The sequence below is a fragment of the Stigmatopora nigra genome, chromosome 15, assembly GCF_051989575.1.
Source record: "Stigmatopora nigra isolate UIUO_SnigA chromosome 15, RoL_Snig_1.1, whole genome shotgun sequence".
Taxonomy (NCBI): domain Eukaryota; kingdom Metazoa; phylum Chordata; class Actinopteri; order Syngnathiformes; family Syngnathidae; genus Stigmatopora; species Stigmatopora nigra.
The window spans coordinates 9,730,772-9,746,130 of record NC_135522.1 but is presented as its reverse complement, the minus strand read 5'-3'; the positions used below and the strand labels follow the sequence as shown (position 1 = coordinate 9,746,130).

The following is a 15,359-nucleotide window of genomic DNA, read 5'->3' as shown; positions in this document are numbered from 1 at the left end:
ATATATATATATATATATATATATATATATATATATATATATATATATATATATATATATATATATATATATATATATATATATATATATATATATATATATATATATATATATATATATATATATATATATATATATATATATTTTTTTTTTTTTTTTTTTTTTGCTTGATCTTGGATTTTCTGCAATAGTTTTTAACACCCGTGAAGACTATCTAGCGCAAAAAGTGCTGAATGATCAACAGTCACACTTACCTGCAACAAGAGTGACTTGGTCCTAACTGCCTCTGTGTCCTCAGCGGTTGGATGGAAAGCAGCGAGCCTGTCAAGCTGCTGATGAGCGAGCCCAGTGGAGGACAGAGAGAAGGAAAAAGAGACTGCAAGATAACTAAAGAGAGGTATAAAGAGAAAGTGGAGGCTGTGCGATCTAGGAGGAGGAGGAGGCTGGCTGGAGGTGAGATGAAGGGGAGAAAGAGAGGGAGGGATAAAGGGGCATGGAGGAGTAGAGGGAGGGAGAACTGGATTAGGATAGGAGGAGGTTGTGTGATGTTAAAGAGAAGGAGGGGAGAGGTGGATGGAGGCAGAGGGGAGAACAAAGGTAAGAAGGAGATGAGTGCTCAATGAGGGAGGGAAACATGCATCTAAAATACATTTAAATTAATCAATGCATGTAATAAGTAGAACCATATTAGAAACAAAGCTGAGCTATCAATGACATTGTCATTCTGCAAAGTTTTTCCAGGTTGTCAATTTTGGAGAGTTAAGTTTAATTTAAAAGTAGGACTGTAATTTCACGACTATAAGGCGCACTTAAAAGTCTTAGATTTTCTCCAAAATAAACAGTGCACCTTATAATCCAGTATGCCTTATATATGAAAAAAACAGAAAACCAAAAACGAAAAACCACCACTGTCGGATATTTAAAAAAACCCAAACGCCTGAACTGAAACAATACTGTTAAATATGCAGATGCCATCTTAGTTTACAAAATCTTCCATCATATAGCTCCTCCCCCACTGCAAAAATGTATACAAAAAAATCCAAAACATCAACAATGGATGGCTCTAGAGGTGACTGTGTAGTGAGTGCTTCATACCTGGAAGTCAATAGCATTTACCGTATTTTCACAACTATAAGGCGCACTTAAAAGTCTTAAATTTTCTCCAAAAAAGACCTAACAATAGATGAATGAATGAATTGATGCACAGTTTTCATCTTTTTTAATCTTTTTGCAGTTTATTTTGTTCTTTCTTTCACGCCTTCTGTCTATCAATCTTTCTTTATCTCTTCATTCATCTGCACAAATCTCTGTGGCTATGGATGACCTTTACAATGGACATCTAAAACCGAATGTACTGAAAACGTGCATCTATAAAAAATGGCTACAAATTTCAACAGTCTCAAATTACAAGTCAATTCTCCTTCACGGTAGGACATTAAGGGGGGATCTTATCTTACAGATGTGGTGTATTCGCACAATTTAAAGTAGAAAAGCCTGCAAAGTCTGAATTAGCTCCAAAACTGCTGAGGTTGGATATTTTCAACCCAAGGTGGAAATTTAATTCCTCTAGCTGTAGATTCATTTTGCAAAAGGTCACATTAGTTAAGTGAATGTAACCAACAAGTGAAAATAGCTGCTTAACCCCTAAACACATAAAGCTCTAAATAGTTTAAAAAGAATGCCTGTATTATGTTAATATAATTTATATTTTTTTCTTTAAATCCAAGACACTTCTTTACATTTAATTACTTCATGATTCGCCAGGGTTGTCCATAAATGTACACAAAATTTGTTTAAATGTTGTTGTTTTTTGGTCTGTACCTTCATTCTTTCATTCTTAACCACTTATCCTCACCAGGGTCAGTGCTGGAGCCTTTCCCAGCCAATGTGGACAGCCGCAGGACACTCTGTGGACACCATGAGGACACTCTGAACAGCCAATCACAGAGCTTAATTAGACAGACATCCTACACCACCAAGAGGGATTGCAAAAATGTACCTGGAACAAAGTTCTGTGACAAAAAAATAGCTACATTCAGGTAAGCAGGGAAAAGGAATGAATCTATTCCAGTCTTAATTTCATATCATTTTTGCTGTCACATTCTAATCTAAGTTCGCATTAGCCTCAGAGTGCTGAGATCGAGGGTTCAATGGCAGGTTCAGATCCTCATGTGTGGAGTTTGCATGTTCTGCCTAGGCTCGCGTGGGTTTTCTACGGGTACTCCGATTCTAAAAGTCTAAATTGGCCCTGGGTTTGAGTAGGAATAGTTGTCTATCTCCTTTGTGCCATTCGATGAGACCAATCGCCCCGCCTGGTTGCTTGGGAATTGTTTTAACCAAATTTGTATTTACAGCTGAAATTTGATACTGAAAATTTTCAGTGTACATCAGTTTTGCTGCCAAAAATATTCAGCATTGAAAATTCATATTGTAACTCAGGTGGTACAGATTTACTTCCATAAAGAATAAATGCAAAGTTATTTAAACTGGGAGAAAAGGGTAAAAATCTGGCCCTCCCAGTCCCAACACATTAGACGTCTAGTGAAAATGGCAGCCAAGGAGTAACTGTTTATTTAGGGAAGCGCCAGAAAACAATAGTCTTTTCTTTTTTATAGAATGTGTGTCGTTTTAACGGCTGTATGCTTCACTCCATAGCTGACATGACGTTATTTCCATTCCATGTATTTTTCTCAAGTGAAATTGGGTTGTAATAGGATGCAATTGTGCTGTGACGGCAATATTGTCCAGTGTTTGAATGTGTACGTGTGTGTGTGCAGTGACAGAAAGGAAGCCATAATGAATGAGACGAGATAAAGAGAGTTAGATGTGTCTCCTCCAGCTGTTTATCAGCTTGCAGCACTCTACACATACTTTATCTCTGCTATAACAACGCCTTTCTTAATGTGTCCAATAATTGACTCTCTTGCTGCACAAGCTCCTTGGCTTGCGCGCTCTCTTTCTTTCTTTTTCTCTCTCTCTCTCTCTCTCTCTCTCTCTCTCTCTCTCTCTCTCTCTCTCTCTCTCTCTCTCTCTCTCTCTCTCTCTCTCTCTCTCTCTCTCTCTCTCTCTCTCTTTCTCTCTCTCTCTTTCTCTTTCTCTTTCTCTCTCTCTCTCAATCTCTTTCAATCTCAATGTTTCTCTTTAACTCTCTTTCTCCCCTTTATTCCCCCCCCCTTTTCTCACTCTCTTTCACTCACTCCCTCTCTCTCTCTCTCTCTCTCTCTCTCTCTCTCTCTCTCTCTCTCTCTCTCTCTCTCTCTCTCTCTCTATCTATCTATCTATCTATCTATCTCTATCTATCTCTATCTCTTTCACTTTATTTCACAAACCCCAGAATTGATTGCATTCATTTAGATTATAGTCTCATCAGCTTCCAAAACTATTGCTATCCACAGCAAACAACAGCAGCAAATTGAAAAAGTTGTTTGAAAGTTGTTTTTCCATTTCAAATAGATTTTTTTCTATTTATTATTCTCATTGACTAGCATCCATTTCTCGGAAAAAAAACTCTTTCTCTCAATTAAGAACACAAAACCTAATTTCCTACCCATTTTCACATCATATCATCACCCCTGAAACCCATGTGGGGACAAGCGGTACAGAACGGGGATAATTTTAAAATATTCCCTGAAAAAACATGTAAAAAGACCATTCCTCGCTCAACAAGTCATACTCAATCTCACCTGAAACCCTCATGTGCATTCCAGTAAATGAATGCATTTTCAAGTTATAAAACAAACACAACTTCCAATGTAAAGATAAAGTTGAGAAAGTGCGGTAAGTCATATGATAATATGAAATAAGGAAATGGTAATCACCATGACTCAGAATGACAAGCTAGGAAGTTTGTCAAAGGGAAGCAAAAGTTGTACTCAAAGAGCAAAAAAAAAATCAATTGAATTGGATGATACTTGCACTGAATTCTTATATAAGACAATACACTAAAAAAGTCATTGACATAACAGCAGTTTAAGTATTGTTTCAATAATACTGTCTGTAAGAAACATGTATCATAAATTAATTAAAAAAAAACATTGCAGCTCTACTGAAAGTGCTGATTAAGCAATTGCAAGTTTACCAGGGCTGTAAAGAGGAACCTGCAGATGAGAGCAACTACCCAAAATGCTTTGACACAAATATAAAGCAATAATGGTAAGAGTCAAGAAGTCTTCGTCAAATGAGGTAAGTCTTATATAATTTCATCCCAATTGTTTTGCTTCACATGATCATTTTCTTTTCACAAGAGCGCATGAATTCATTCATTCATTTTATGAACTGCGTTATCCTCACTAAGGTTGCAGGGGGTGCTGGAGCCTATCCTAGTTGGCAGTATATACCCTGAATCAGTTGGGAGCCAATCTCTTGCTTGAGTGTGAGCGTGAATGTGTGTCTGTCTTCTTCAGCTCTGCTATTGTCTGGCCACCAATTCAAGGTTTTGTTAGTTAGATAAGCTCCAGCACCCCCTGCAATCCTTGTGTGGATAAGTAATAGAGATAATGAAAGAATGAATCACTCCAGCATAGTCTAACTAACCTAAGCAGTTTTCTTCCTTTAATTTCAATTCAGAGCCTCCATCAAAGTCATGCCACAACTATTTTCAATCACAGGACACAAATAGAGAAATATCCATTACATATTTAGCATTTTTATTGTGGGTTTTGCTTTAAAAACGATGTTCCGGTATGCAACATAGTCCCTGCTTTTTTTTAGCGTTTTTTACTGTTCTAATTTTGAAAAAGCACAAAAAAATCTCACTACACAGGCTCGCATTCGATTTCAACCTTCACGTTATTTCGGCCCAAAAAAAAAAAATGACCTGAAAAAGCTTCAAATCAACAGAAACTAAATTATCCCCAAATAATCCCAATAGCCCCCAAATTAGACAATACTAACAGGAAATGACCTGAAAAATCCTGAAACCTACAGAAAGTGAGCAATAAAAAAGAAAGTGACCCTTGAATTCCAGGAATTGTAGGAAATTACTCAAAAAAAGGACTTAAAAAAGGTACACATGGCCCACCATTGAAAATGTATGAAACGGGGATTGGCTGTGAATACTTTTACTCTTTCAGTGCCATTGATGGCGTTAGACCTGCAATTCATTTAAAATGGTTGAGATGGATTGCAAATTCTCAAGTCTAACACCATCAATGGCACCCAGTGAATTAACAAGGTAGTGACCTGAAAATGTCCTAAAAATTACTAGGAAGTGATCCAAGGGAGAGCAAAGCATCCCCATGCAATTCCTCCAGAACTGTTTTTGGAATCCTGGAGGAAACCAGAGTATGTGGAATAAAAATCTATGCAGGTGCAGACCGAGTATGTGTGCTTCAATACAATACAAAAAGATAACTATCACAATGGTTGGGAAAAGGGACCTCTTAAGAAGTTTTAAGACGTAAAATATGGTCTTTAGCCACTTCAATTACATTGTATATCACACCCAAACACACCGGCACCTTGAATTGATCGGCATCAAGGGGCACAGGGGGGAAATCACTACCCAGGGCTATTGTGTAACCACTCTCACCAATCAACTGTAAAAAGGGGACAAGCATGCAATTAAAACAGAAAAACAACAAGGCATGTGAATTTTATAGCTTAACGTGTATATAATTTCTAACACTAAACTGGAAAAGGAAAAACTACTTATTGAGAAAAGTACCTGATTCTAGCCCAGGGGTGGGCAAACTTTTCGGCCCGGGGGTCAGATTGACTTTAAAAATTTAACAGATGGGTTGGGTGAGCACAAGATATGATACATATAAAAAAGTGCATCCGTTAACAGTACATATGAAACATAAACAGAAAAAAAGTACTAAAGTATTAACATTCTCATCACTCATCATTAAAGTAAAAAATATAAAGGACAAAGTAAAGTAAAAAGGAATGTATTAAGAAATATTCAAATGGAATTTTAAAAAAAGATAGAGGGGCTGTAAAATACAAAAAAAAAACATATAATAGTCGACGGAGCTACTGCCACTGGCTTCCGTGTGACGGCGCCATCTTGGGGAAAAAAAGACATTATTTGGACAATGTCGGCGGGCCCAATTAAAAGGCCTAGCGGGCTGGATGTGGCCCGCGGGCCGTAGTTTGCCCATGTTTGTTCTAGCCTAATGGATTTAGATAGGAAACAAAAGCCAATGCCAAAATAAAATACAGAAAACCAGGTTTTTAAATTGAGATGAACAATCCATTGCTGAGGTCTAAAGGTTAGTACATCTAACACTGATTCACACACATAATCTCTCATTGCACTTGCTCTCATTCATGTGCTGTTTGCTTTATTGAAGAGCTGGTCTTTTTGTGTGAAAATTTGAGTTTAGAAGTGAAAAGAAGGTGTAGTCGTGTTGTTGTAGCTTTAGATAAGTGTGGGTAAAATTGCAATGTTTGTAAAATGTGTTTTAGCATTTGAGAAATAACTGTAATAGGAAATGTACTGGGTTATTTTAATTAAATTTTTGTTTTGTCATTTTAAACTGGATTACAGTCAGTCAACCTCTCCCAATGTAATATATTTATTGTGTCATATTTAATATTCTTATTTTTGTTTATTACTATATGGTTTTGGTGTGTGTTTGAGTCTTACCTTTCACAAACACATATTTTGACTGATTCTAACCATTCATTTTAATGGGATTTAAAATGTTAAAATGTATCTTATCCTACATTTTATTATCTTCTTTTATAATTCAAATAATTTTCTGTCTAAAAATTCAGTAAATTAAACTATGCAGTCATTTTTGCCAAAAAACGTACAATTCTACCATAATTGTATAAAAATGTCTATTTATTTCCGATGACCCCATTCATTTCCAATAGGAAAAATGATGTTCCCATATAGCAAAGGGTTCAAACGGCAGCCAATAAGTTAATAAAGAAGTCCAAAAAGACCTCAAAATGACTAGCAATTGACCCATGACAGACAAAACAAAGCATCCCTATGCATTTTGTCCAGAAATTGGATCTCCCGGTGTTTTGATGTTGTTGCAATCCCAAAGGAATCATTTTGTTTATCAGGACTCTGCATGTGATAGAGAATTGGCAAGCGGGTGTAGCGGTTAAAAAAAAAAAAAACATGCTGCCCAAAGGAGAAGTCAAAGCGATAATCTGTTGTGACAGAATTTTTTTCATGATTTCTTGTAAATTGACTGTTTATTTCTTTATGCTTTTCCCCTGATAAGCAGGGCTCTTCATGATGTCAGACCACACTTTTTACTGAGGCTGTCTCAAGGACAATGAGAAGTAGTAACCTTTACCCAAGAATGATGCCTCTTCTGTGGGTGCTGCTTTGGTTGATGTTCGCCCCTTTGGCTTTCCTCTCTAATCCAGATGGATGCACCTTTCATGATGCCTTCAGCTCACATGATGGTAAATCATGTGTTCTCAATTGCGGTTAGGATTAGGGTTAGGGTTAGAATTAGAGTAAGGGTTAGGGTTAGAGTTAGAGTTAAGGTTAGAGTTAGGGTTAGGGTTAGAGTTAGGGTTAGATTATGAATTAGGGTTCGAATTAGGGTTCGAATTAGGGTTAGAATTAGGGTTAGTTAAGCAATAAAATGAGGTTTGAAGTGAAGTCTTCTCTATTCCTAGGCATGATATCTCACAGAAAAAAATATCATTAGCATATTCATTTGTTTATTCATTTATGTATTTATTTATTTTTATTATTTTTATTTTTATGGTTTTTTTTATTCTTTTCATTTTTTTAATTTTTTAATGTATTGCTGTAATGTTATATAAGATATCTAATATTAAAAAATAATTTTACAATAGATTTTTTTTAATTCAATATATATATATATATATATATATATATATATATATATATATATATATATATATATATATATATATATATATATATATATATATATATATATATATATATATATATATATATATATATATATATATATATATATATATATATATATATATATATATATATATATATATATATTGATACTTCAATGGATAAGTTCCACTTTATTTAACAAACACTGTCTGTCTCTCATGCAGAGTTAATGGAGTCCTTACAATGTCATAATGACTACGAGTCATACGTCTATTGCAAGTGGAGAGAAGGGCCTCACATACGTGCGCCTCTGAAGCTGTGGTTCCACACGGAAAATAGCAGGTGAGGACATGAGAGAGAAGGAAAAAGTAGGAAGAATGTCCCTTAAAACTCGTGTGTCTTGCAGGGAGAGATGTGAGCCCTTTGGTACCGAAATCTTAAAATCGGACGGACACAGGACTGTCCAGTGTAGATATGATACACCTACTTTTTCCATTGGGGTACAACACACGGTCTACTTTGTTAAGGAAGACAAACTTTGCTCATCTGCCCCACACAAACCCCTGGAGCTTTCTTATTATGGTAATGTTATCTTACCTTTTCATAAATACCAATACAAAAGTCAAAATTGTGGTTTACACCTCTTGATGGCCACCCGATAATGACACCCTTGATGCTAGAATATTTAACAAATATATGTGAAGAATGAATGAATGAATATTTGAACAGAAAATATAGAAAATTAGATAGAAAAATATGGCAAAAGAAAGAAAGAGAAAAGACCATGTCCGAAAACGTACATTTATAAAAGTAAATATAGAAAGCCAATTAAAAAAAAAAACTCAATTTCTTTTATTTTTCTTCTAAATAAATCTCTTACTCAATTTTCTTTTCATCTTTTTAAGTATCTTTTCATAATTTTTCTAAGTGAAATTCTCTAATTTTCAAGTGTATTGTACAATTGTATTTTGTATGTATTCATTCATTCATGTATTTATTTATACACATCAAATAGCTTTCGATGTATATTTTTTCATTCATTTACTACCATTGACAAAGAATAATCATTGCCAACATTCCCAGTCAATTATGATTTGTCTCCTTCAATGGCAGCCAATGAGGTAAAAATAAATTCAATCTTAGGGAAGTAACTTGTGTTTTTTGTTGCACAGTGAGAGCACGCACACCAGTGGATCTTTCACAATATGACATTGATGATGAGCATTTGGGGATCAAATGGTCCAGTCCTTACCCCACTCCTTCACTGAACAAAAACCTCTTGTACCAATTTTGCTATAAGGCAGAAAAACAGGACACGTGGACTGTAAGCACCTGTCAATCTATTTGCTGTATTACTGAACACGTACACATTTGCGCTTTTCCATGAAGTGCTTTCAATGTCCACTTTGTTTCTGTGTCCGTACATGTTGGCAGATTAGGAATTTGACAAGCACAGACGTCAAACTAGAGACACATCACCTTCTTCCTGGTCAAACGTACGAGGCCAGAGTAAGGGTCTGGGCCGGGGTGGGCCATTGGAGTGACTGGAGCCCTGTGGTGACGTGGAGGACTAAAGAAAGTGAGTTTGAGAAAACAGCAAATAGCTAATGCGGATAATGTATCGATTCCACGTTATGAAAGTTCTCTGCCACCTTCCCGCTTCAAATGGGGGAGGTGTTTACTATTGATAAACTCATTTAAAGTCACAGCAGAAGGGGCATTTTCAATACAATTTGTCTTGTTATTTTTATGAATGTAAAACACAATTCAAATTTGCTTTAATATTTGTTAATATATACATATATACCGTATTTTCTTGCATCTATGTTGTATTTATAACTCAAAAGAATGATGACTGAATCAAGAGTACGCCTTATTTGCGCACAAATTAGACTTGACATGCACGAAACTGCAAGGTGACAAATACAAAACGACATAAGAAAGGACAATGCGGCCGATAGGGTCATTTATTTCAAAATAGAGAAAAGATAATGAGATAAAAACCCTAAAAAAAAAGTGAAATTCAAGAAAATAAATAAATCATACCTTGGATAAAACGTGAAAAAACTCCCTTACATGTGCCTGCCATTGCACGCTCGTGCTCTGACTGGCTAGATGCAAGTAGCCTTGATTTATGTTTACCATTTCATCACATCTCAATAGTTGTTAAGGCTTTTCGAAGGTTTTGCATCTAAAGACTCGGATACAATTCCTGGTTCTACTGCTCATGTGACTTTGTTTGTTAATTTGTCCACATGCAGGCAACACCCTTTCAGAATTGGAAATCCAGCAGACAATCCTTTTGATTCATACAGTATCTCAGAAATACTATGTCGATGATTTTTATCCAGATTTTCCCTTCCAAGTAACATATTTGTACTCCCTATTGAAACCATGAATATGGAGGTGAAAATTGTGAATTGGGGGGGATCTTATACGACAGAAATTGTAAAATTCAAAGATTTTAAGACAATCTTAAGGGTACACTTTTACACAAAGGCGGTCAACATGGGAGAAAATATATAATATAATAATATAAACTGTATATATATAACAGTTTCTTTTATACAGCACGACATCATGTCAGTAAGTCTGAGTAAAACAATGTCTTCAAAGACAATTGAACTCACTCATGTTCTTTTTTTTCTTTCTTACCGCAGTCAGTGGACAGCCTCCCAACTTATATTGTGTGCTGGATGGCGAAAATAAGGTGATGTGTAGCTGGGAGGTAAGCAGTGAGCTGGATCACATAATTACCTACCAGCTGGTCTGTCAACATAACTATAGTGCACCGTGAGTCAAAATCATGTGCATGTGTATATATGTGTGTGTTATGAGTCATAATATGAGTTTATGAGTGGATATCGACCCCCATATGCTGAATCTCCGCCTCTTCTAATTCTCGCCGGTAGGTCTGAGTACTGCTGTATCAACCCAACAGTGACCTTTGACCCGAATAGGCTGCTGATGCAATATGGATGCTTGCTGACTGTCACCAAGCTTGTACATTTGCTGCTTCTTCTTAAACCGGCTCGCAAGACTAAGACGTTCAGGGCCCATGAGCACAGTGAGTGATTGACATGCTATGCCATTAAAAGATTAAAAAAATAAACCTGTTATGGATCATGCTCAAAATGCGGAAATGAATGAGCGTCTCTACCAAGTGTTGAATGACATAACTGCAGAATGCTTCTAAAGTGAATTGAAGGTCATTTAGCGATGATGGGCATATTTCGAATGTGTTTTTTTTAACCCTTTCATACAGTTGTATTTGAATATGACATATTTTTACTTGTAAAAATCCTACAAAATATGTAAATATTATAAATTCATATGTATATACTGGCCTGAGGTGATGGTTTAATGGTTCACTGGCCTGACTTCGGGATCGATTCCCACTAGGTGGCGGCATGATTGTGAATGCATGTGGTATGTTTCTCTGTGTGTTGTCTCTGGCTGACTGGCGACCAGTCTTTTGCCCAAAGTCAGCTAGGATAGGCTCCAGCAAACCCTGCAGCCTCTGCAAGGATGAACAGTATGGATGTTAGTGCGTCATCTCAGAGTTCTGGGATCGAGGGTTTAATACCAAGTCGGACCATCCCATATGGAGTTTGTATCTTCTACCCTGGCTTACGTGGGTTTTCACTATCCCAAAAACATGCTGGTTGAATTTCCACATTATATGAGTGTGAACATTACTGGCTATTTGTCTCCGTATGGCCTACAATTGGATGTTTCAGCACAACATAGGGTCCAGCACATGTGGGAGTAAACCAGACTACCCGTAGGGAACCCACACAAGCTGAGGACCCCAAAACTGTGAGCCCGACGTGCTAACTAACTACTGCCTTCTACTACGCGCCTACCAATGATGAACTCATTTAAACTCACAACAGAAGTATCCTTGAATGCCACACAATTGGACATCTAACATAATCATGCAAACATTTTTTTTTGTAATTAGCGGCCATTTTGGGTAGGGAAGCTAAAAACTAGATCTGAAAAAAATGTACATATCCTATGCTGATATTTGTTAGTTCTTGCTAAAACTGTTTACATAATCGTTGCAGCTTTCAGTTTAAACTTCTGAGTCTATTGTGTTTGAGTTTAAGTTTGATTTACTGAATAATGGATAGCACATATTCATATAAATGAACATTTCTATGTACATATGTAAGATTGTAGCCAAGGCTTACAATATCTGAGTGATTAATGTCTAAAAACATTATATGCAATGTACCATTGTCTTTTGTAGTTCGCCCCAGGCCACCACATCAGCTGACAGTGAGTGAGAGAGGAAACTACTGGGCCGTGGAATGGGCCAAACCCAGCACCACCTCAAGAATCAGAGTATATTATCAAGCGCGCTATTACAGGATGGAAGAGAAGGTAATAAACAATAAAGCATGACAAGAATGTTCATTAATTCAAACCACTGGGAAAGCTCGCTCTCATAAAGATGTTTTACACTTTCCATCTATTTTTATTCTTTTTATTCTTTTTATTAACTTTTGGAATGTTTTTTATAAGTGCAAGCTTTTACCTGAAATGCTCTGCACACCCATAGTCTTTACATTAAGATGCATTGCATATAGACTCAAATTTTCTTCAATTTAATTTGCAATAATTCATTTTTATGTGTGGTCTGGTTCGTAGGAATCTTTCCTCCTGCTGAATGTTTCAGAGGGCTCCACTTTCATGTACATTCCAAGTTCATCACTCGACCCATTACAGCAATACCAGGTACAAGTCAGATCTGTTGTCATCCCTGGAGAGGGTTCACTCTACGAAGGAAGCCCCTCAGAATGGACTGACCCAGTAGACTGGACATCAAATGCTGGTACTGTACCATTAGGTGTGTTAACATCCGTTTTTTCTTTGTTTCACAAGTTTTAATTCATGATTTTGCTTAATTTCCATGACAGGCAGGTGGTATATCGCCCCAATCGTGTATTCCTGCATTAGTGTGGTTGCTCTTGTTTGCTTTGTAATACTTTACGGGACCATTTCAGTTTGTAAAAGGTAATTTGCACCTTTAGTTTTCTTCAAACACGTTGTCCTGTTGTACTGTTTTATGAATACAACAACACTTTAGGTCAGGGGTAGGGAACCTATGGCTCAGGAGCCATATGTGGGTTTTTTGATGGGTGCATATGGCTCTCCGCCTTTTTAAATCATAATTTGTCTTCATTAGACTCTCCTGCATGCATTCTCTCATTGATACTCGTTGATTAGCAACAGTGAAATAATGTTCTCAAAATAATTCTGATTTTTTTTACTTTCTAAGTGGTGAAATGAATAATAAATGCTCACATTTTCATGTATTTTTACTTTGTAATTCTGAGTATGGCTCTCTTCGTCAAAAAAGGTTCCCGACCCCTAGCTTTAGGTGCTTTGTTTTGATGTTTAACTCATTATAGGTCAAGTTACTATTATTGGATATTTATTCAAATCAAAACGGATCGCAAGTCAAGCTAAAACATTGGCAATGAGTTCAATGGGTGTCCTGTAAAGAAATATACATAATTACTTTTATGTTTGTATTTTTTATTTCAAAAATCCCCAATTAGGAAAGTAATTCTCTGGGTTGAAACTGTCCCTTCTCCTGGAAAAAGCAAAACCTTATCAAACATCAAGGTAAGAATATAAAACGACATAACATCTCCCTCTTTAACTCTAAAAAAATGTAGTTATTTGCCTTTTATCTGTATTTTATAATGAAGAAAAAACATTTTCTCTCATTCAGTCTTCCACAAAACAGACCCTAATGGAAAATGAAAACACTTGCATCTGCAAAGTGCTTCAACTTCACAGTCTATCTACATGGTATATCCAGCACTACCTGACCAGTTTTACCATTTACAGTGTTCCCTCGCTTATCGCAGTTAATGGGGACCGGACCCCCTCGCAATAGCTGCGTTTCCGCAAAGTAGGTGTGCCCCTTCAAAAATGCTTATAGAAACGTATAACACGTGCATAAAAGCACCACCAAGCAAAAACATCATAGTAGTCCGGATGGAGGATCCTCTGCAGTTTTTTTGCACGTAAGAAACATCGTTATTGAGAGTTGTGAACATTGTTTTTTTGGGCGGTGAAGATGCGCCTGTAAACAGCCATGACGTCATCAATGCGATTCCTGAACTCTCACCATGTTATTGACAATTTCTTTGGCCTTTTTTTGATGCAATTACTAATTCTTATTGAATATTTTGTTTCCACCTCTTGTAAAATGATGCAATTCCTAATTTTAACTTAATATCTTTAAATTTTTTTTTTTTTTGCTGAAAAAAATCCACGAAGCTCTGAGTCCGCGATAGCTGAAGCGCAAAGTAGCGAGGGAACACTGTATAACATTGCTGCTCTGTAGTCTAACCCTTACAATATTGCATGAATATTCATTACTGAGATGACTTTAAAAAAAACAGTCTTCCAACATCTCCCTAAGCTCTTCACTATGGCCAACGGAGGGTGCTGAAAATAAAGATTTGGAGCAGGACCGACAGGACTACAAAAGTAATAGCCTACCCCTCCCTGCAGAGAAGGTTAATGGCTGTCACCTTCCTGTGCACTTCAGTGGCCCATATATCCTCTGTCAGGTCAGCTGCCTTAATCTGTTATGCAAGCGAATAGATCAAAATAAAACCCATGACGTCGAACATAAAATGTGACAGACACATTTTACGACATTTGCTGAGATAACATCGATGCACATAAAAAAGCATTATAGTGTGATTGATGTATGACATGATTTACTGACTTTATTTATGTGTCTTTACTCACATGTCAGTCATTAGACACCAAGTCCGTGCGTGAAGACACAAAGAAGAATGAAGTAACCTCATCAGATACTCCTTCCTCGGCGGTCTTGACCACAACTGGAACAGGTTACGTTTGCCTTCCCCGGGTCAAGGTCTACGCTTCCACATCGGATCTGGTGTCCCAGTGGGATGCCGAAGCGAATACGCAAAAGCGTGAACGGAATCATCAGTGTGAAAATAACGCGGCGTGGTCTGATAAAATGCCTAATAGCAATGACCCACCTCCAGCATACGGCTCAGAGAATTCTTGGCCCACTACAAGGCCTTCAGGGTACTGCTCCCTACCTCCTCAATGTTAAGAGCAGTTATGCGAGGTTATTGTTACACTCAGCTCATTTTCCAACTTGTGATGTAACTATAAGCCCAAGGTAGGCATGTGTCATGAACCATTAGCTCTCTAAAATTGTCCTAAAGCAGTAAAAAAGCCATTTTTTCACTCATTACTACTAATAGAGCAAAATACCCAGGAGTACAAGTGAAGTACTCTATTTTTCCCCATTTTAAAAGTTGAAACTTTAGACCTTTATAGAGAAGCCTTCTCTATAAAGGTCTAAAGTTTCAACTTTTAAAATGGGGAAAAATAGAGTACTTCACTTGTACTCCTGGGTATTTTGCTCTATTAGTAGTAATGAGTGAAAAAATGGCTTTTTTACTGCTTTAGGACAATTCTCAGAAGGTGACTAATTTTGGTCATTTAATTTACATTTTTATTTATTTATTTTTCTGGACACTTGAGAATTTTA

At 36.7% G+C, this 15,359-nt stretch overlaps 2 protein-coding genes across 2 annotated transcripts in view; one reads left to right on the top strand and one right to left on the bottom strand.

The window, feature by feature from the left end:
• pvalb6 (parvalbumin 6) overlaps nt 1-485 on the bottom strand; it is a 33,562-nt gene extending 33,077 nt beyond the window's left edge. Inside the window, exon 1 of the mRNA XM_077734746.1 lies at nt 255-485. The gene's annotated coding sequence lies outside the window, so the exon portion shown is untranslated. The remainder of the gene's footprint in view (nt 1-254) is intronic.
• A 3,614-nt stretch (nt 486-4,099) lies between these two features.
• csf2rb (colony stimulating factor 2 receptor subunit beta) lies at nt 4,100-15,105 on the top strand. The gene is made up of 15 exons (XM_077734779.1): nt 4,100-4,182; nt 7,191-7,374; nt 8,023-8,140; nt 8,205-8,380; nt 8,971-9,122; nt 9,233-9,377; nt 10,459-10,591; nt 10,711-10,865; nt 12,054-12,187; nt 12,455-12,638; nt 12,724-12,820; nt 13,369-13,435; nt 13,545-13,624; nt 14,244-14,394; nt 14,586-15,105. Exons 2-15 carry the CDS (start codon nt 7,242-7,244, stop codon nt 14,913-14,915), a joined length of 2,055 nt encoding a protein of 684 aa, XP_077590905.1. The 5' UTR covers nt 4,100-4,182; nt 7,191-7,241; the 3' UTR covers nt 14,916-15,105.
• The last annotated feature ends 254 nt before the right edge of the window (nt 15,106-15,359 follow it).

Coding starts and splice junctions, on each gene's coding strand:
- csf2rb (XM_077734779.1), top strand. CDS start 7,242: ATGAGAAGTAGTAACCTTTACCCAAGAATGATGCCTCTTCTGTGGGTG. Junction 9,123..9,232: donor AAAAACAGGACACGTGGACT/GTAAGCACCTGT, acceptor ACATGTTGGCAG/ATTAGGAATTTGACAAGCAC. Junction 10,866..12,053: donor GTTCAGGGCCCATGAGCACA/GTGAGTGATTGA, acceptor TGTCTTTTGTAG/TTCGCCCCAGGCCACCACAT.